This window comes from Larimichthys crocea, chromosome I (assembly GCF_000972845.2).
Source record: "Larimichthys crocea isolate SSNF chromosome I, L_crocea_2.0, whole genome shotgun sequence".
NCBI classification, from domain to species: Eukaryota; Metazoa; Chordata; class Actinopteri; family Sciaenidae; genus Larimichthys; species Larimichthys crocea.
This window is the reverse complement of record NC_040011.1, coordinates 36025903-36045398: the sequence shown is the minus strand read 5'-3', so window position 1 is coordinate 36045398 and position 19496 is coordinate 36025903. Positions and strand designations below refer to the sequence as shown.

General features: G+C 40.5%; 2 protein-coding genes across 3 annotated transcripts in view; both read left to right on the top strand.

Moving 5' to 3' along the window:
- ndst1a (N-deacetylase/N-sulfotransferase (heparan glucosaminyl) 1a) overlaps window positions 1-13179 on the top strand; it is a 43028-nt gene extending 29849 nt beyond the window's left edge. Inside the window, exons 3-15 of the mRNA XM_010741054.3 lie at window positions 1649-2131; window positions 2854-2941; window positions 3261-3415; window positions 4082-4267; window positions 5459-5587; window positions 7162-7344; window positions 7799-7895; window positions 8194-8317; window positions 9483-9657; window positions 9800-9970; window positions 10401-10510; window positions 10838-10940; window positions 11041-13179. Of these exons, the coding sequence (XP_010739356.1) occupies window positions 1649-2131; window positions 2854-2941; window positions 3261-3415; window positions 4082-4267; window positions 5459-5587; window positions 7162-7344; window positions 7799-7895; window positions 8194-8317; window positions 9483-9657; window positions 9800-9970; window positions 10401-10510; window positions 10838-10940; window positions 11041-11160 (2124 nt within the window). The 3' untranslated portion in view covers window positions 11161-13179. The remainder of the gene's footprint in view (window positions 1-1648; window positions 2132-2853; window positions 2942-3260; window positions 3416-4081; window positions 4268-5458; window positions 5588-7161; window positions 7345-7798; window positions 7896-8193; window positions 8318-9482; window positions 9658-9799; window positions 9971-10400; window positions 10511-10837; window positions 10941-11040) is intronic.
- An 883-nt stretch (window positions 13180-14062) lies between these two features.
- Window positions 14063-18783, top strand: cd74a (CD74 molecule, major histocompatibility complex, class II invariant chain a). 2 transcript variants are annotated; one of them, XM_010741053.3, is made up of 9 exons: window positions 14063-14280; window positions 15471-15640; window positions 16118-16215; window positions 16309-16362; window positions 16443-16526; window positions 16627-16705; window positions 17347-17547; window positions 17674-17736; window positions 17849-18783. In XM_010741053.3, the coding sequence occupies exons 1-9, from the start codon at window positions 14195-14197 to the stop codon at window positions 17854-17856; spliced, it is 843 nt and encodes a 280-aa protein (XP_010739355.3). In that variant the 5' UTR covers window positions 14063-14194; the 3' UTR covers window positions 17857-18783.
- Window positions 18784-19496: the final 713 nt, after the last annotated feature.

The window sequence follows — 19496 nt, the reverse complement described above, 5'->3', positions numbered from 1 at the left end:
GTGTGTGTGTGGGGGGGGCTAAAACAATGAGAAAAACACATGTTTATGTTGGGCTCTAGTTCAGATTTCATTGGGGGAACAAAAAACTGTAGCCAACATGTGAACATCACACAGTGCATGTCAGTGTTATTTGATGCCAGCAACACATTTCAAAAAAAAAAGTTGGGACAGTGGCAACAAAAGACTGGACAAGTTGTGAAATCCTAACAGCCAAAATATGGTGGACTATCTCACAGTTAATTAGTTTAACTGTCAATGGGTTAGTAACATGAGTGGGTATAAAAAGAGCATCCCAGAGAGGATGAGTCTTTTTAAAGAAAAGATGGGCCTCTGAAAAAGTACGCTGACAAATTTTAAGAATAATGTTTCTCAACGTAACATTAGAAAGAATCTGTAGAGTTCATTGTAAACAGCATATTAATAAGAATCGGATGAAAGGACGAAAGGACGGAAAAAATTAAGACTGAATGGTCATGATCGACGTGGCCTCAGAAGATGTAGCAGACGTCACTGCATCGTCTAGTTGAAATTCTACCGTGCAAAGAGGAAACCTACGTAAACCAGATCCAGAAATGTGTCCGCCTTCTCGAGCTCATTTAAGATGGACTGAGGCGACAGTGGAAACATTGTCCTACGCTCTGACAAGTCAAAATTTGAAATTCTGTTTGGAAATCATGAGTGCAACAGGAGAGCGACCATCCGGCTTATTATTAGCAAAAAGTGCAAAAGCCAGTATCCGTAATGGTAGAGGGGTGCATGAGTGCACATGGCATGATGGGTAATACTGGACAATATGTACAGGTTTTGGAGCAACATGTGTGGCTGACATTTTTTTTCAGCAACATGATGTCAAACCACATCGTGTACATATTCCAACAGCATGGCTCCGTAGTGAAAGTCTGTGCTAAGCATGCCTGTCTGCAGTCCCGACTTGTCAGTGATTGAAAATGTTTGGCATGTTATGAAACGTAAAATACGATAAACTGTTGAGCAGCTGAGATCCAAAACATCAAGCAAGAATGGGAAAACATTCCACTTTCAAGATTAGAGCAGTCTTCTCGGTTCCCAGACGCTTACAAAGAAGAGGTGATGAACTTTTTTGAATTGCTGCTGGCATCAAACCAAAAACTTCTCGGTTTCAACAGTTGATAAGTTGTCTTTGTTTTTAATTGAATATGGAGTTTTGATGTTTTGCACAAAATCACATTTTACATTTATTTTTACAGTTTGCACCAGTATGCCTACTTTCTTTGCAACACACACACACACACACACACACACATACACATGTGCCGGGGAAATTGTTGGACTTGAGTAAAAGTGCAGAGGAAAGCAGGACTTGTGTAGAGATGTGAGAGAATCCGAAATGACAAATTTCAGGAGGGGAAATTTCAATGAATAATCACTGAACCCTCAGTCTTTGAATTTTAGAGGACACAGCAGGAGGTTATTTCATTTTGGAGTATAGCAGATTGAGCATAGCAGGTAGAATCTGCCTCATGCCATCACATCTTATTATTATTATTATTATTATTATTATTTCACACGATTGAAGGAATTGGGGAATTATATCCAATACATTTCTGTCTTCATCACTCTGAATGATGAATCTGTGTGATTTCTCACTCTTGTCTCTCTTTTTGATTAGGCCAATGAAAACAGTCTGCTCAGTGCACAGCTGAAAGGCTTCCCACTCTTTCTTCACTCTAACTTGGGCCTGAAGGACTGCACAGTCAACCCTAAGTCCCCCCTGCTCTTCATCACTAAATCTGGGCAGCCCCTGCCAGGTCCTCTCCCTGGGGACGACTGGACCGTCTTCCAGTCCAATCACTCGACGTACGAGCCCGTGTTGCTGGCCAAAACCCAATCAGCGGAGAGCATTGCATCGATGGGGCAGAACGCAGCGTTGCTCCCGTCTGTGGTGCAGGACCTGGGGCTCCATGACGGTATCCAGAGGGTTCTGTTCGGCAACAACTTGGTCTTCTGGCTGCACAAGCTGGTGTTTGTGGACGCCGTGGCCTTTCTGACAGGGAAGAGACTCTCCTTGTCCCTGGAGCGCTACATCCTGGTGGATATAGATGACATCTTTGTGGGCAAAGAGGGCACACGCATGAAGGTGCCTGACGTAAAGGTGAGTTTGTGCATGTCTTTCAGAGGAACTGAACCCATTAATGTATTCATCAACCAGTGTTTTGCCGAAATATAAAAATGTCCTCACACATAGCATGTGCAATCCTCTGCCAGTCACACAGAAACCCCGTCTTCTTGCTCCTCTTCTCCTTTTGAATGTGTTCGTCCCAGTAGGCTGCTCAAAGCTGACAGGCCCCACTGCTCACACTGTCACAGAAGCTCCACAGCAATGAATTTTTCAGGGGCCCAGAGACATACAAAGAATGTTGAAAAGCTGCTTGCTTGCGTCCCCTTAGAGCAGAACAGACCCCCCCCCTCCCTCGCTTTTTGGAGGGATAAGGGTATAAGAAGACATTATGGAAGCTGCATCAAGTCCTCCTCACTGGCAGCGCAACAGCAAGCTTTTAGGAACGTATCACACCCCGGACAAGAAGGAAGAAATCTGAGAGTGTGAGGAGAGGGTGTGTGCTGGGAGTCTCATCCAGCGTGGAGATCAAATGAAACAAACACCCGAATCAGAGAAGAGAAGAATATCAAACAGAATGAAGGAGTGAGGCAACTGGGAGTGGATGTAGGATGTTTACCGAAAGAAACTTGCAAAATGAAATATGTATGTGGGCTCGTGTGCGCCTGGGCGTTCACGCTTCCTCATTAATGCACTCATGCGCCAGTATGAGCACGACGTGTATTGACTCACTCTCCCTTTTCCTCCCACTGTTCCAGGCCCTGCTGGAGACACAAAGGGAGCTGCGCACTCATGTGCCCAACTTCACCTTCAATCTGGGCTTCTCAGGGAAATTCTTTCACGCCGGTAAGATGCAGTCCGTGCGGACGACCTGTGATACGGTTATCTTAAGCAGATATGAGAGCACGCACCGAACAGAAAGTTATTTTTAATTTCTCTACTCTTCATGCCATCGAGCACACACCTCGCTCTAATATTTGAACTTTTTCTCCCTTTACCTCTCTGACTTTAATTTCCTCCTCTTTCTTATCACGGACCCCATTTCACCTTGGCCTCGTCTTTGTCTTTTGTCTATTTTTATCTCCTCACCCATCACCTCTCGTTCTTCTGTTTGCCTCTCTCCGTCTCCTCCGACTGCCCCCCACCTCTTCTCTCTCGTGTCCAGGATCCGATGAGGAGGACCTGGGAGACGACCTGCTGCTTTCCTATGTGAAGGAGTTCTGGTGGTTCCCTCACATGTGGAGCCACATGCAGCCCCATCTATTCCACAACCAGTCCGTGCTGGCCGAGCAGATGTTGCTGAACAAGAAATTCGCCATGGTGAGTCACAGGGGGTCAAAGGTGACTGTGGCCAGAGTTGTTCTTGCTCATGTAGGCGATCTTTGGCATGATTTTTTTTAAGTTGTAATCTGTGAAATTTCATTCCTGTGTGATTTGGCAACAACCGTGGTTACCACGGTAACAGAAAGTGCGGTTTAATACTACAGCAGAAACTGGTGTTTACTGGCGAATCTGTTTACAGTGCAGCCAAACCGCGGACAAGTCACGTTGTTCTAATTAAGAAGTCACTCAAAAACAATTGCAAATGCGCTCAGATTTCATGCTGCACATGCTGAGTTAGTGATTTGCAGCCTGTCGCCTGCAGCTCCCCATCTTAACAGCTCACTGTGGCTATTAAAAATGATCTGCTGACAGAAAAAGGACAAAAATGAGTGTCTGTCTGAATTTGTTAGACAGATTTTTGACGAACAGTTGGCACCAGCGCTAATCGCGGGGACAGACACGTTGAGTTTCCTATGGGTGCTTCACAATAAAAGCCACCTTGTGTTTCGCCTGTTGAACACATTCAATGCAGCAGCAACTCTATTGTACTCTGTACAACTGTACTGTGAGTTTAAAAGCCTTAAATGACTAGTATCAAAAGTTTGGTTTGGGTTGATGAAGGTTCCTTTCTTTACACACCTGTTCCCTTTTTCTTGCCTCTAGGAGCATGGGATCCCCACAAACATGGGTTATGCTGTGGCGCCCCACCACTCCGGCGTCTACCCTGTCCACATGCAGCTGTACGATGCCTGGAAGAAGGTGTGGGGCATCAAGGTGACCAGCACAGAGGAATACCCACACCTGAAGCCTGCTCGCTTCCGGCGAGGTTTCATCCACAGCGGCATTAGTGTAAGACCACTTTTCATACACACTAGGCATCCATGAGGCCTCATTATCTTGTTACCTCTGGCCCGCTGCTTTCCCTCCACTCTACCTCTCAACATCCATTACGTTTTCAGCCAATAATACCTTTCAGGGTTCTCTTTCTCTTCTATGTATGCTATCCTTCATGCAATAATCATCTCTCCATCTATGCGTCCTGCAGTTCTTTTTGTCTTTCATCTTCACACATTACCAGATGTTACTACCTCGCCCACATTTGTCCATCATCCTCCCTCACTGTCCGCCTCTCCTTTTCTGAAGACTTGTCCCCAAAGCTGCCAAGCAGCGTCGTCTTGTTTTTATTTATTCTGTACATCACAGAGGTAACAAAAGTCCCGAGAAAGGCAATCACCAAATTAGTGCTGTTAAGCTCTCGTATGTCTCTGCAGAGCGGAAGACAATATTGTAATCATGTGAACCAGACTTTCATTAGGCACCTGTCTGAGTGTTGCTGCCGAGCAGGCCTCGACACCGTAATGAAGACTGACATCTCTGGCAACAGCATAGCAAGTGTGTGCACATAACCAATCACTGAGATGTCAACACCCAGAAAAACTGCACTTTATTCAGCTTCACAGCACTGGCTGGTGCGAATAATATAGTTATGAGAGTCGAATTAAAGTTGAATGGATTGCATTCAAGAGGTTCAAAAGGAGGAGGAAAACATCTTATCTCTCTCTTCCCTGCGTTGACCTTCAGAGCTGATAGGAAACAGTGCAGCCTCAGTCCAGTTCTTTTGTAGTGTTGGCATTCAGTCAGCCTGTGTGGTCTCAGAGCTATATTCCCGTCCTTGAGATAGTGCGGTCTGAATGGACAGTCTCCACTGCTTACTGATGATTGATATTCAGTTCCCAAGACACTCCAAACTGTAAACGCATTTCCATGAATTTCCATATAGACTCAGAGCGAATAAGAGGTTTGCTTTGGCTAGATGAGCTGCATAATATGAACGTTATTGAAAGCAAACAATGTGTGGGGTAACTGCCTGGAGTACTGACAGCTCTGCTCTCAGTGGAGAGCTGATGCTGTGTTTATTTGTGTGAATGCATTTCTTCTTCTTTTTTATTTTTTTTCCCCCAACGTGTGTATGTGATTCTTTTTTCTTTCTTTCTTGTTTTGCCCTTTTTGGTTTGATGACTGTGTTTGTTTGTATCCCAGGTGCTCCCGAGGCAGACATGTGGTCTTTTCACACACACCATCTTCTATAAAGACTACCCAGGCAGCCCGAACGAACTGGACAAGCTCATCAATGGAGGAGAGCTCTTCCTTACTGTCCTACTGAACCCTGTGAGTCTAATGCACATCCACACACAGCGCAGCTTTTTGTCGTGAACACTTGGAAACCCATTTAAACTGGTGGTGAAATTTGAAATGTCAACAAAGGGCAGGACAATGACTCATCAGTGAATCACTCACTGATGACTGCATCATGTTTTCTCTTTGCACTGCCGTGAAAGCTTCTTTTAGCTTTGTGTTGAGCATTCCTTGTATTGGTTCAACACATTTTGTTTTGAGATGATTCATGAAGGCTGCTTTTATTTGCCATTTCTGCATCATCTGCAGATAATTGTATTCTTATGAGTGTCCCACTTTTTAAAACCAAACAACGTCCAAATTATGTAAGAAGCAGCATTTGTTCTAACGGCTCAGTCACTGTTTGGTCTTTCCTCTATATCCACTTCTCCACAACTTTTTCTTAAAGTGAGGGAAACATTCTGTCACGTCACTCTCTCAGTTGAAGCTGTCAGGTCTGTCTCAAGACGATAGTCAGGTGAACATCACAGCGCGTTTTTGTTTGCTGCATCATTTTCTTTGTGTATTCTGGCCCTGAAGAGATGTGTCCCTCATTCAGTGTAGAAACAACATCAGTTTGTCTTTGCATCAACTGGAAATCTTCCAAAGTCTTTTCCTTCTTTCTCTGTTATTGTTCCTCCTTACTGCACCTCATCACGGAGAGACTCTCCAGGGAAATAATAAAAAGGGGGGAAACTTGTATTAAAAACTATTACTGTAACTCTGGAAGATATCCAATTAATTCGACTAACCTACCAAATATTGACTTCAGATAAATTTCTGAATGTATTTTTGCACAAAACAAGCACTGTGTATCCCACATCACTTAATTTAAAGCTCATCCAAATAAAAACAACTGCTTTTGTATCTATAGTGTATATAAACCTATATAAGATAGATTTTAATGATCCCACACTGGGGAAATTCACTTGTTATAGGAGCTTGTATACACAAGCTGGATAAGAAATTGCCCATACATAAGAAATATGTAGAAAAAGTCATTAAGTCATGCTGTCTGAAAGCATCAGAATCAAACGAATCAAACATCAGACAGCATCTCTCCTACATCATCTATGCAGGATAGTTTTAGAGAAGGGTTTAAAAAGGTTTTGAGCCAAAGATAGATACATCAGTGCCAGATGGCCATTAACATGGATGATGTTGATTTCAATCTAAAATAGTAAAATGGCTCTGATTAGGCCAGTGTACTGTGTGGAAACATGAAGGACAGCCTCACTGTTGACTGTTTACCACCTGAGGTGGACATAAACGGGAGAATCGAGGCTCAGAACCTTCACGCACATATCCACTTTCACTTACAATCTACGTAAATCCTGATGACTGTGTTACATAGATTGTCATTTTAAGGTGCTAAATATGGCTCATTACAGAGTTTGAGGTTCAGTTTGTGGGCTACTTCCAGAGAAAATTGTTTTTTCTGAAATCATTGAACAAAAAGTATCCCATTCTGACATTTTTATTAGTCAGAACAATCAACTCTTTGGCATTTAGGCCATATTGAGTTCACCTTCATCCCTTTTTAATTATTCGCTCCTTTCAAATCACAGATTAGTATCTTCATGACCCATCTGTCCAACTATGGGAACGATCGCCTCGGCCTGTACACCTTTAAAAGCCTGATGATGTTCGTCCAGACGTGGACCAACCTGAAGGTGCAGACCCTGCCACCTGTTCAGCTGGCTCAGAAATACTTCAGCCTGTTCCCATCGGAGAGAGATCCACTCTGGCAGGTAAGAATAAGATGATGATGATGATGATGTAATTTATTTATTAAATTCTTAGTTGTTTGACACTAAAGCCCAAATTTGCATACAGTAGTCATTTTTTGGCTGGCTTGTGTTCCAGTAATGGAACGCTGCAATAATGACACAATAATTGCTGACAATAGTACTGTTTAAAAAAAAAAACTGTATGAAATCTATTATACACTAATAGCTGACTGTATGCAGACACAGCATGTGTATGACTTTGGTAATGAGTCATCGTTTTATTGGTGGATGGAGAGCAATGTCGTTACCCTGAACTCATTTCATTAAATGCCTCTCCTTTGTTAACTGTGACAAACATTCGAGTAAACAAAGGCTAACATGCTTTCTCTTGTATTTACAAATGTACAACATTTGTTAGAATTCTGCATGAACCACATTTGAAAACAAAGGATTGTTTATCTTTCTGTGGCTACAGGATCCTTGTGAGGACAAAAGACACAAGGACATCTGGTCCAAAGAGAAAACATGTGACCGCTTCCCCAAACTGCTTGTCATCGGCCCTCAGAAGACAGGTGAAATACAGTGCTTCAACACCCCCTACAGGCTGAGTTTGGAAATGATTTCAATCTGAAGTTTGTCATTCACCTCAAAGCCGACGTGTCATGTTCTGAGTGGCTCGAATGAGGTTTTGTTTATTTGAAATCAGAGGTGCTAGTAGCACAGTCGGCCGTGATTCTTTCTGGAGATGCTACAGTCGTTGCTGTGTTTGCCCTTTGCAATGTGTGTTAGGATTTAATCCTCGTGCTCTTTTCTTCCCCCTTTGTCTTTTTCATCCTGTCTACTCCACTTGTTCTTTCTTTGCTCTCTTAGGGACGACAGCGCTCTACCTGTTTCTTGGCATGCATCCTGACCTGACTAGTAACTACCCCAGTAAGGAGACCTTTGAGGAGATCCAGTTCTTCAATGGGCACAATTACCACAGAGGCATTGACTGGTGAGAAACCTTACACAGTGGAGCGTAACAGTGCTGTGCAGCAGTCACTTACCAACCACATTAAGCCAGCTTATAAATTAAAAATTGTCTTCATCATATAATTACAGTATTTTTTAATTGTGCTTTATGATTTTTTTTTTTTTTTTTTTTTTTTTTTTTTTTTTTTTTGTGTGTGTGTGTTCTTTCATAAGATTTAAGTGTTTACTTCATTGTTTTTGTTTTTATTTGGCAAATTCATTACATTTCTTAAGACTTCTTTTTAGACATTAACATCTTTCGGTTATAGACAAGTACACAAGCTAATTACTTGTGGGAGCAAATCTTAAATCCTGTTTAGAATTTATAACCAGCATATCAACATTTAATAAATGGTTTATAACTATTATGTAGTGGTAAGAAGACACACTACAAGTGTCCATTATTGTACTTTAAAAACTAACTCCTTCTGTGGGAATCCATGAAAAGAATATAGTAAAACACAGGTGTAATGATATAAAATGTCTTCATAGGAGACGTTATAAGAGCTGATAAATACTATGAAAATGTAAATAAAAAAAGTCCTCGTAGCTGTTTATTGAAGTGTTTTAACATGTTTGTATACTGGGTATAGATGTTAATTTAAGTGTTGCAGGGTCAAAAAAAAAAAAACTCAACACATTGCCATGGTAAAAAAAAAAAAAGTACAGGAAACTTCTTAATCTCAAATCATGTTTCTTTTTTAAATGTCTGTATGTAGGAATGCAGATAAAACATGTTGCAATGCATTTAACGTTGCAACAACATAGATAACAGTTAAAACGTTCCAGTTTATTCTGGCATACAATCAAAATGCAAATGATGCCCAAGCACAAAAACACATTAGTGAAATCCCTAAGAGCAAGAGCAGAAACACATTTGACAACTAATTTGGTTAGGAATTCCCCATTTTGAGTTTAATCGATTCATCAAGCTGCATCAGAGAGAATCTTCATGCGCAAAAGGAAATTTCTGAGTGAGCTGCCTGAATATTAACATGTCGCTTGATGATTTTTTAACATGCTGTTGCACGTGGCCGATCACCCACACACTGCACAGAGGAATGCTCCTTATCTATGGAGTGTAAATTAGACAAGATGAACTACAGCTGCTTGTAACACTTTGTATGCTTGTGTTTGATGTGTGTTAGGTATATGGAGTACTTCCCTCTGCCCTCAAACACCAGTTCAGACTACTACTTTGAGAAGAGTGCCAACTACTTTGACTCTGAGGTGGCTGCTCAGAGAGCTGCAGCACTCCTACCCAAAGCCAAGATCATCACCATCCTCATCAACCCAGCGGACAGAGCCTACTCTTGGTACCAGGTCTGTCACACATAAATAACTCAGTGTGTTAACTTTTAATGGTGTGGGTTTTCACACCAACCCCTGCTCCGTCAGTTAAATTCAAGTAATTGTAACATAATTAAGAATTTATTTCAGGCGCTTTATTTCTGTCTGCCCACAGCACCAAAGAGCGCACGATGACCCAGTGGCGTTAAAATACTCCTTCCATGACGTCATCACTGCAAGCCACGACGCCCCAGTCAAACTACGGGTCCTCCAGAATCGCTGTCTGGTGCCAGGCTGGTACGCCATCCACCTAGAGCGCTGGCTCAACTACTACCACTCCAGCCAGGTACCGTGGGTGTATTCATGCACATAGTGGTGGGCAGTATGAAGTGAATGAGAATGAATGTTAAGTTTTTATGACCAGCCAACTTTATGGGTGGCTGGCAGCTGTTTTTAGGTTTTTTTTCCCAGCAACGTTTGGAGTAAAGGAGGTCTGTTTACATTTTTGCACAGTCCTTTCAGGCAGTGTTTAAATCCACTTGACCACGAGGGAAAGGATCTGCCCTTGAGGGACAGTCTTAGGAGATAAATGAGCTCTTTTTCCCCAAAAATGACCAAATGTGTCTGCACATAATAATTATAACAATTCATCCTTTTAAAAAGATATTGTGGTATGTTTGGTAATAAAAAGAAAAGACCAGGGAGAAGTTCAGTTGTAAAATTGTGTATTCAAACCTTTTACATACATAGTGTGTGTGTGTGTGTCTCTTACCCAGTTATTAGTCTTGGATGGACAGATGCTGAAAACTGAGCCTGCTTCAATCATGGATAAAATCCAGAAGTATTTGAGCCTGGCCAATGTCATCAACTATCACAAGATCCTAGCGTGAGTATCATCTTTCGCAGTTATAATTTCATTCATAATTCATAATTTAATTTATAATTTCAAGGTTACCGGTTAGATTAGTTGTAGTTGCATGTGTATGCAACAAAACCGGTTCTTACGTGTTCAAATCAAAGGAGGTATGTTAGACTTCCTTAAATTCATCTAGCAGGAATGAGTTTCACCAACTTTGAAGCTCACGACATCACCATTTCTTTACTGTCACTATCTAATAAAGGCATAAATTGGCTAAACAATAAGCCTTAATAACTGTAACTATAGGAAGGTTGTGATTAAATGTGTAAATTAAAGTGTTCTTATCTGCTACAGGTTCGACCCGAAGAAAGGCTTCTGGTGTCAGCTGCTAGAGGGAGGGAAGACCAAGTGTTTGGGAAAGAGTAAAGGGCGCAGGTACCCTGACATGGACCCTGAGGTACGATCAGTTGAATGCCTCATGCTTTAAGAAATACGGTTTTATTTTGATCAGATTTTTTTTGCTGTGATTTTAATCTTACCTCTTCTGTCTTCTTCAGTCCCAGGGCTTCCTCAGGGAGTACTATAGAGATCACAACATTGAGCTTTCCAAGCTGCTCTACCGCATCGGTCAGCCGCTGCCCAGCTGGCTCAGAGAAGAACTGGTCCACACCAGGTAGCAGCACCACAGCAGGAGCCCCACAGCTCCACACACTGAACCATCGCTCCACCCTGCTGGGGGACACTGGCTTGAGTGGCCTGGAATGTTGAAGATCCCAAATAGTTTTGAAAGAGACTGAAGTAAATGCAGATTTGAGGATGGGACGCCCAGCTAGAACTCAAAACTTCACTGCATTCTTCCTAGATGAACAGGACAATAGTGGATCATGGGCAAGAAGAGAGCGTAGTTGCTTTTTAGCAGCTGACAGCTCTCCTCTCTTTCCCTGAGCTTCGAGATGCCGTTACTCCCCTGCAGGACAGACCAGGACCCTGGAAAACCATAATCCAGGGCCCCCTCTGTGTCCTGAAGACGAAGGAAAGACTCAGTGACGCACAGCAGAGACCTTCAGTGTTTGATAACCACACCCCCTGCTCTCCTTATTCAAACCTTCTCCTCGTCGCATGAATTTCATCTTGCAAATCAAAGGAAGGAGAGATAATAAAATAAACCTGACGCTTGAGCAGCCTCGACAGTTTCAGCTCTGGAAAAACAGGTGGAAGAGATGATCGCGTCACCTGTCTCCATCTATGACGTTGAGGTGTTTTGGAGCAGATTGAAACAGGCAGCATAAACAGTGACTAAACAAACGGCAGCCTGATTGACAGAGAGACATTGGTTTGAAATGCCTTTGACATAAGTGAAGTGTCGGTGTGAGGAGAATGGGACACCTGGAGTCTTGACTCAGGCTGCATGTTGTAGCCTCACTTGATAGGCCTTGCTAGAATCTAGTTATTGCATTTACAAGTGCCAGGACAGAATCTTCATTAAACTATTACCACGTGGACTTTTGAGGGTTCTCTTTTTTTTTTTCTTTTTTTTAAAGAAAAAAACAAGTTTTATGTTTTTGTTTTCTTTACTCAGATTTTATTTTAACGTTTCTATAATGCTGATGGCAATGCATTATTGTAGAATGTACCAAAACTAAACATCTTTCAGTTCAGTTTTCCCGTATTGGCCCAGATGTACAGTAGACTGGTTTGTTAAACTGTTCAGCTCAGCCTCCTCTGTAGTCAGTCCTGTGACCTTTTTTTTAAGTTGGCTAAAGCAGGAACAGTAGGATAGATGTTGAAAGCACAATATTTAAGGCACTCAAGTGAACATCGATTCTGAACATAACAGGTTACTGGAAAGCACACTAACAAAAATGGATCCCGCTACAATCTGTGAAGAAGATCATAAGCTAGCTACTGTATGTTTAATTAAACACTCTGGTCTCAGAGATTCAGATAGTGTACAGAACAAGATTGTGCGTTTCAAATCTGTATTCAGCTTCTTCTTTTTCTTTTTTTTTTTTTTTTTTTGTCGAAACTGTATATTTTGTCTTATATTTTGTGTCATTTCATTTACTAGATGAGTTTTCAGTTTGGGGGAGGGGGCGGGGGAGAAAAAAATAAGTTGTCTCTGGGAAAAATGTTTAAAGTTGCCAGGAAAACCAACAGTATGCCCAGTGAGACCATACAGATGTTTGGTTGTCGGTCAAGGTATTACCACTGCAACTAGATGTCAAGCATAGATAACAAAAAGCTGCTCTTATTGCAATAGTTTTGTACAATGTTCTGATGTAATAACAATGCACATGTTGGTCCTTTTATTTCCAGACTTTGTATTGTACATAATACTCTCAAAACCCTCTGTAGACCTAAATTATTGAATGTGTTTGGGTTTACACTCTCCATCAGCCCATTCCCATAGTGTGAAATGTCAGTGCTGTACTGAGGGGAGTTTGGATTATTTCATTGTGCGGAGATTTGTCACTAAGATTGTTTCCTCTCATGTCCTCTCACTGCCAACTATTGTACACAGGTACTGAGTCTCTCCATATAAAAGTATTAAGTGATAACACATAACAGCAATGATGGTACTAATCTCCTGGACTGTATGATAAAGATTTGTAATTGTTGTCAATAATTTTTACAGTGTAACTAATATTGTCGGTGCTTTTTAATTTGCAAATAAAACACCACTGTATTTTTCAGTAGTCTGATCTTTTATTTGCTCCTTTCTCCTCCCTGATCATAACTTTTATTCAGTTGCAGAGATTTCTGGAAACCTCACTGTCTTGCTCAGATTAGGGCTGAAAACCAGCTTAGTTTGTCTTTTGGTTTCATTTCATAGTGAGGTACTTTCTAGAAAAAACAACCTGAATCGCTCTCGAGATAACTCTTAATTTTTGTTCAACAACAAAAACTGTGCCCTTCTGATGAGTAACCTAACTCACGGTGGATTTACATGTGGCACATGATACCTGAAGTGAATTTTTTGGTGTTTTCCCAAAACGCAGTCCTTTCTATTGTTCCAGGAAGTAAACAAATGCCACGATAAATTTAAGATGAAATGCTGCATTTAAAAATAATAAATGGAAGCGAAAAAGACTTGCCACATTTAACATGTTTGCACAGTCACTCCAGTTAAAGTTCATTTTAGTGTTATTAAATGTTTTGCTGCTATTGTCGGTGTCAGAGGTAGTAGTAGAACTTTTATTTGTGTTTTTAATTTGTGTTTTATTTGTTTGTTTCCTTCTCCCTGTGAATACTTTTGTACTAAAAGTAAAAGTACTTTAAATAAGGCGTATTATATTATTCACAAGTATTCACAAGCAGTACAATTTCACAAAGTAATATTGTATATTTTCTAAAAAAATATCTTTCAGTATTAAACCTGCAATAATCCAATAGACCATGCTAGTTTATTATTAGCACAAACAATATATAATGCCATATAATAAAACAAGTCATATAAGAAAACACTCATTCACTATTGTCTGCCTCTATCAACAAGTGATGGTGTTATATTCTGACCAATCACAGCTCGCACGCTCTCACAGCAGGTCATCCCACAGCTTTTAAGACAGGGGACTTTCCACGTCTCTTCACCTTTCTCGGGAACTTGTCTGGTAGTCCTTCCTTATTTTCAGCCACATTTATCTGCATCATCCGCTGGACTTCTTGCAGTTTGTTGCTTTTGAAGAAGCCGAGAGAAACTTCCAAGGACAGATGGCCCAGTCTCAGGAAGATGCTCCCCTGGCAGGGAGTCTGGCAGGCAGTTCAGAAGCTCTTATTCTCCCTGGAAGACCTGCAGGGTGAGAGAAGCTTATCATAGAAATGCTTACTCATAACAACAGCTGTTTTCTCAGTTGTTCCTTTATGTAAAGCTGAGCTATTAAAACTTTAAATTATAAGCATTACAATGAGCTAGCAAGTGCATATTCTGTTGTTTTTAAATGGAATAATTCAGGTTTCAGGGTAAAATACAAGTAATAATAATCGCCTTTTTATTTGCATCAGATTAGTTCATGAAACAATAATTGTATTTAGTTATTTCTTTTTATATGTTTGCACATTTAATACGTTTTAAAGCATCCTTAGTAACTCTCCTTCGGCCACACCACTTTGCACCAGAAGGCGTCTGCCTAGCAACTGGTGACTCTGTCATGCTATTGGCTTATAATTAAAAACAGAGGAAATCATTGGCCAACGTCTTACAGTTTAACTACAATATATAGTAAAACATATGATTTATGAATGTTATCATTTATATATAAATTAAGTCTAATGTATATATAAGGTCCTATAAGGTGTGTTGCTTCACCTCAAACCACTGACTTTATTTGTTGTTGTACATGTTTGAATAATGTTTCCTTAAAATAAGCCAGAACTAACATTTTGAACTTCCTGATAAGATATGTTGATATTTACATGCGTCACATGAAAATACAGGAATAAAAGTTTCACTTTTTATTCTAGCAAAACTCTTTATGAAATAAATGAATATATAGTTGTTGTAGCCTTGTACATTTTTTATGAGGGACACGTTTCACAACTGTTTATACATCTCAAATAAGCTCTAAATAGTTGTTGGGTGTGTATGGCCTTACCACAGGGAAAGGAGTCTGCCTAGTAACAAGTTATGCTCACATCCAATTGGCTGATTATGAACAGCAGAAAAAAGCTGCCTGTATTATTGTCTCAGGATTTTTAAATAAAATACTGCAAACTACAATATCATAGCTTAAAATGGATGCTTTGCCTTTTTTTAGAATTTGAGTAACACCTCCAGAGTGTTGGTTTACATATCGGGCTTTTTTTATGTGCTGGACAGTCCAAACTCAGTATGAAAATAAAAACACAGAGCACTTTTGTGAATTCCCCCAAATAACCACAAATAACTAACACTTGTCAAATTTCACTTTAGCTGTGCGTCATGTTTTCCCCAACCCTCTTCTGCTTTATCATCTTCAAAAAAACACATATTTTTATATTTCTCTCTCAGGGGCTCCAACAGCCGTGCTTTTAAGGTGGCAGGCCTGACAACCCTGGCCTGTCTGCTGCTGGCCAGCCAGGTCTTCACTGCCTACATGGTGTTCGGCCAGAAGGATCAGATCCGAACCCTCCAGAAGAACAGCGAGAGACTGGGCAGACAGCTGTCACGGTCATCCCAGGGTAGTTCTAACAGTAAGAAGGGGTGGCCCAAGTAGCCCATTAATAAATAATAGTATTCATCAGACAGGAGGAAGAGGTGGATGCGCTAGGAAAGAGGATATAAAGAAGGAAGTGAGAGTTTGTGTTTAAAGAACTTGATCTGAAACTTGTACAGAGAAATGAAAGTTTTACTGGTGACTGTAAAAATCTGTCTACTCAAAGTTCGAATAAAAGTCAAGATCACCTGATCTTTGTGAATACAAGGTTTATTCACGTACATGGAGAAAGAGCTCAGTAAAATTTAACTTTTTAAAGCGAGAAGCTGTTAGTGCTTTTTTTTTTTTAACTGTTCATAACCATCTGAACCTTTAGCTGCTAAGTCTCATATGACTCATATGGGGGGAGAAAGAGTTTGTGTGCTATATTTAAGTTGATCTTACCATTTTTAATCTATAAATATATATTTGTTATATACATTTTGGTTGTTTGTTTTCACAGGGGGAGCTTCAATGAGGATGGCAATGCCCATGAACAGCCTTCCTCTGCTCAAAGACTTTTCAGATGAGGACTCCACGACAACCAAGACACCCATGATCGTAAGTTTACACCTGCCAGTGTTAAAATATTGTCCCGGATGATGTATAATAGATTAATATTCTGAATGTATTTGACTCCTCTCCTCCCGTCAGAAACTGCAAGACACTGTCATCAGTGTGGAGAAGCAGGTGAAGGATCTCATTCAGGTATGTTGTGCTCTGTATCGCGTGTGTTCTCACATTGCTGATGCTGTGCTGTCACTAAGCTCTGCACATCTTTTGTGCAGGACTCCGAGCTGCCGCAGTTCAACGAGACCTTCCTGGTTAACCTGCGCGGCCTGAAGCAGCACATGAATGACAGCGAGTGGCAGGTGAAGCCAAGCACACATTTACACGGGAACTACTAAAGCCTAAATAGAAATGGATAAAATGACATGATCTTGTCAATCATGTTTTTCTTATGGTTTGCAGAGCTTTGAGTCCTGGATGCGTTACTGGCTGATCTTCCAGATGGCCCAGCAGAAGCCTCCAACCCCAACTGCTCAATCAGGTTATTGCAACCTCCTTTAATTTACTTTTTTGTATTTAGCTGATGTTTTTTTTTTTTTTTGCATGCATTTCCAGTTGGGGGGGTTAAGGACCATGGCTGTAATAAAATGAAAATATTTATGTAAGAGAGATATTCTGAAGACGAGTGCACAGCACATGATCGTTTTTATTATGTGGTTAAATGGTTAACAATTGCACACCAGCTGTTAATTGTGCTACTGGCACAATTTTTTATTGCATTTTTTTAAAGAAGCAATTATAGCACAGGTTGTTAATCTTGTAAAGGGTGTAACCACCTTTTTTATTATAAGTCTTATTTTCTACACTGCTCCTTGTGATCCCTGAAACAGACATTTAGCCTAGTAAAGGCTGTGTTTTTGCACTTTGTTTTTGTACTGATTAGTAAAATGAGTTAATAGTGTTACAGTTATTTGCCCATGTCACAGTCAGCTTTCACAATGCAGGCTAGGTGTTTCCCCGTTTACAGTCTTTGTGCTAAGATAAGCTAACTGGCTGCCATCTGTGGCTTTATAATAAATGGACAAACATTAGAGTACTATCAGTCTTCTTTTCTGCAGTCAACACTTATGCACCAAGCAGGTTTTTAATGTACTAATGTCCTCTACTTTTTACCTCCTTAAGCCTCTACGATCCAGACCAAATGCCAGCTGGAGGCTGCACCTGGTCCCGCTAAGATCGGGTCCTACAAGCCCCAGTGTGACGAGCAGGGCCGCTACAAGCCCATGCAGTGCTGGCACGCCACCGGCTACTGCTGGTGTGTGGACGAGAGTGGCGCAGTCATCGAGGGCACCACCATGCGCGGCCGCCCCGACTGCCAGAGAGGTAGAAGACTCAGATTAAAAGACTTTTGATTCAATGCTGCGTCTTTAACTTTTTGTGCGACGCTGTCATGGATGGTGAAAGTAGCCTGATTGCCCGATTTTCTTTTTCTTTTTTGTTTCATTTCAGGCGTAGCTCCTCGTCGCATGATGCTTGCACCCAGGATGATGCAGAAGACCCTCAGCGTTGATGGTGAGTGCCTCAAATTATGTTTTTTTTAGTAGATTAATAGTTCAGATGTTTATTCACATTTAAATGTTGGTTGTTATACGTCATCACTTGTCGTGTTTTTCTTTTTTTTCAGACAACTGAAAAGAGTCGGGTGCATCTTTTCACCAAGCAATCTTCGCACGCACGAGAAATCAGACTTTTAAAGCTGGATGGAACATTAATTCTCTTAATTCCATCAGTTCATTGATCAATTCTTCCATGTAATCGCTTGATTTTAATTATTTTGCTGGCAGCATGAAATTAAATCAATAGAGGCCTGTGAGTTTATTGCTTTTCAATATTTTCAATTTTTGTCTTTTGTGACAATATTTTTGGGGTTTCCTATTGACATTTTACTTTAGATGTTCATATCATCTACAGTATATTAAAGTATGTGTGCATGTTGATCACTGTAAAGTAATTAAAGGGTCGGTTCACCCAAATGACATATTTCCCCCGTACCCCTCTCCTGGTATCGTGGAACACATGGAAGCAGTTCTGGTTTTATTTGTCCGGGTTTTAAAAGGTGCATGCGGCTTAGAAAAGATAGAATTAAAAAACGTAATCAGACAGACTCTCTCCAGAAACAATGTCCCCTGTTACTTTGAATAATCCAAAGATCAGCCTGAGGACAACAACAGTTTACATGATGTCTCTGGATTGTTCAGAGTAATGGGGACACTGATTCTGCAAAGAAATGCTGCTGTTTAAACTTTTGAATGTTGGATGCTGTGAGGACCACTAAAGTAAACCTAGCTGGAGAAATCAAACTCAAAACTATATGCATGGCATGTTTTTTGTTTGTTTATTTTTGTGATTTGGGTGAACGGACCGTTTAAAGGGTGTGACTGTAAGAGGAAGTGACTCACCTATGTAGGTGTTTGTGCAAAGAAGGATAAATAAAGTTTTGGTAACAACACGGTTTTCATTGTTATATGTTCAACTCAATTAATGTTCTACAGAGATCAAATAAATGTTGAAGCTATAGACTAAATAAGGCCTAAATAAACTTTAACCTGATTAGATGCAGTGACGGTTTGTTTCTGTTTCTTCTGGAAAAGTCTCACTTTGTGTAAAAGCACACTGGACCCAATTCAACTCTACACTCAGCATTTCTGTCCAAGAATCTGGACATGTAGCAGCTTTCATAGCATGGAGGAGACATGAAAATGAAAATGGAACTCGAGCATTATGAGTATCCAGATATGTTTGTGTTATTTAAGGAAAAATGAAAATGCACTAATCCAGTTTTCATTTTCAAATACCTGTGTTGGTGTTCTATAACCATATTAAAATGGATAAGCTGTTTAACATTTCATTCTCAAAGTTGTACCCCTCTGTACAGTTCAAAATGTTAAAATGAACAAAATGTAAATGTAAATGAAAATGCAGTTTTCTAACAACTTGAAAATGAAAATAAACATGTCATTATGTATTTCACAGATTTAAGCTGGACAATATTTAAATGCAAAAAAATTAAACAGCAGCCCCAATCAGAATGAAATTGCAATCTGTCAGTCTGCTCATAAGGTCTCCAGTTAGGATGTCAATCATCCTGAGTAGGCGGGACACCATCACACATGAATGAGGCCTGCTTGTCTGTAAATCAACAGTATCTGATAGGCAGAAACCCATGTTGCTTTTTGCCTGTGGTAAAAGAAGTATTCAGATATTTTACTTTAAGTATGAGTATTACTAGCACACTGTGAAAATACAGTATATTTAAATATATTAAATGTAAA

Excerpts from the sequence above, each read along its gene's own strand:
- cd74a (XM_010741053.3), top strand. The coding sequence starts at position 14,195 with ATGGCCCAGTCTCAGGAAGATGCTCCCCTGGCAGGGAGTCTGGCAGGC. Across the intron at positions 15,641-16,117 it reads GCTGTCACGGTCATCCCAGG|GGGGAGCTTCAATGAGGATG; the intron begins GTAGTTCTAACA and ends TTGTTTTCACAG. Across the intron at positions 16,216-16,308 it reads CAACCAAGACACCCATGATC|AAACTGCAAGACACTGTCAT; the intron begins GTAAGTTTACAC and ends TCCTCCCGTCAG.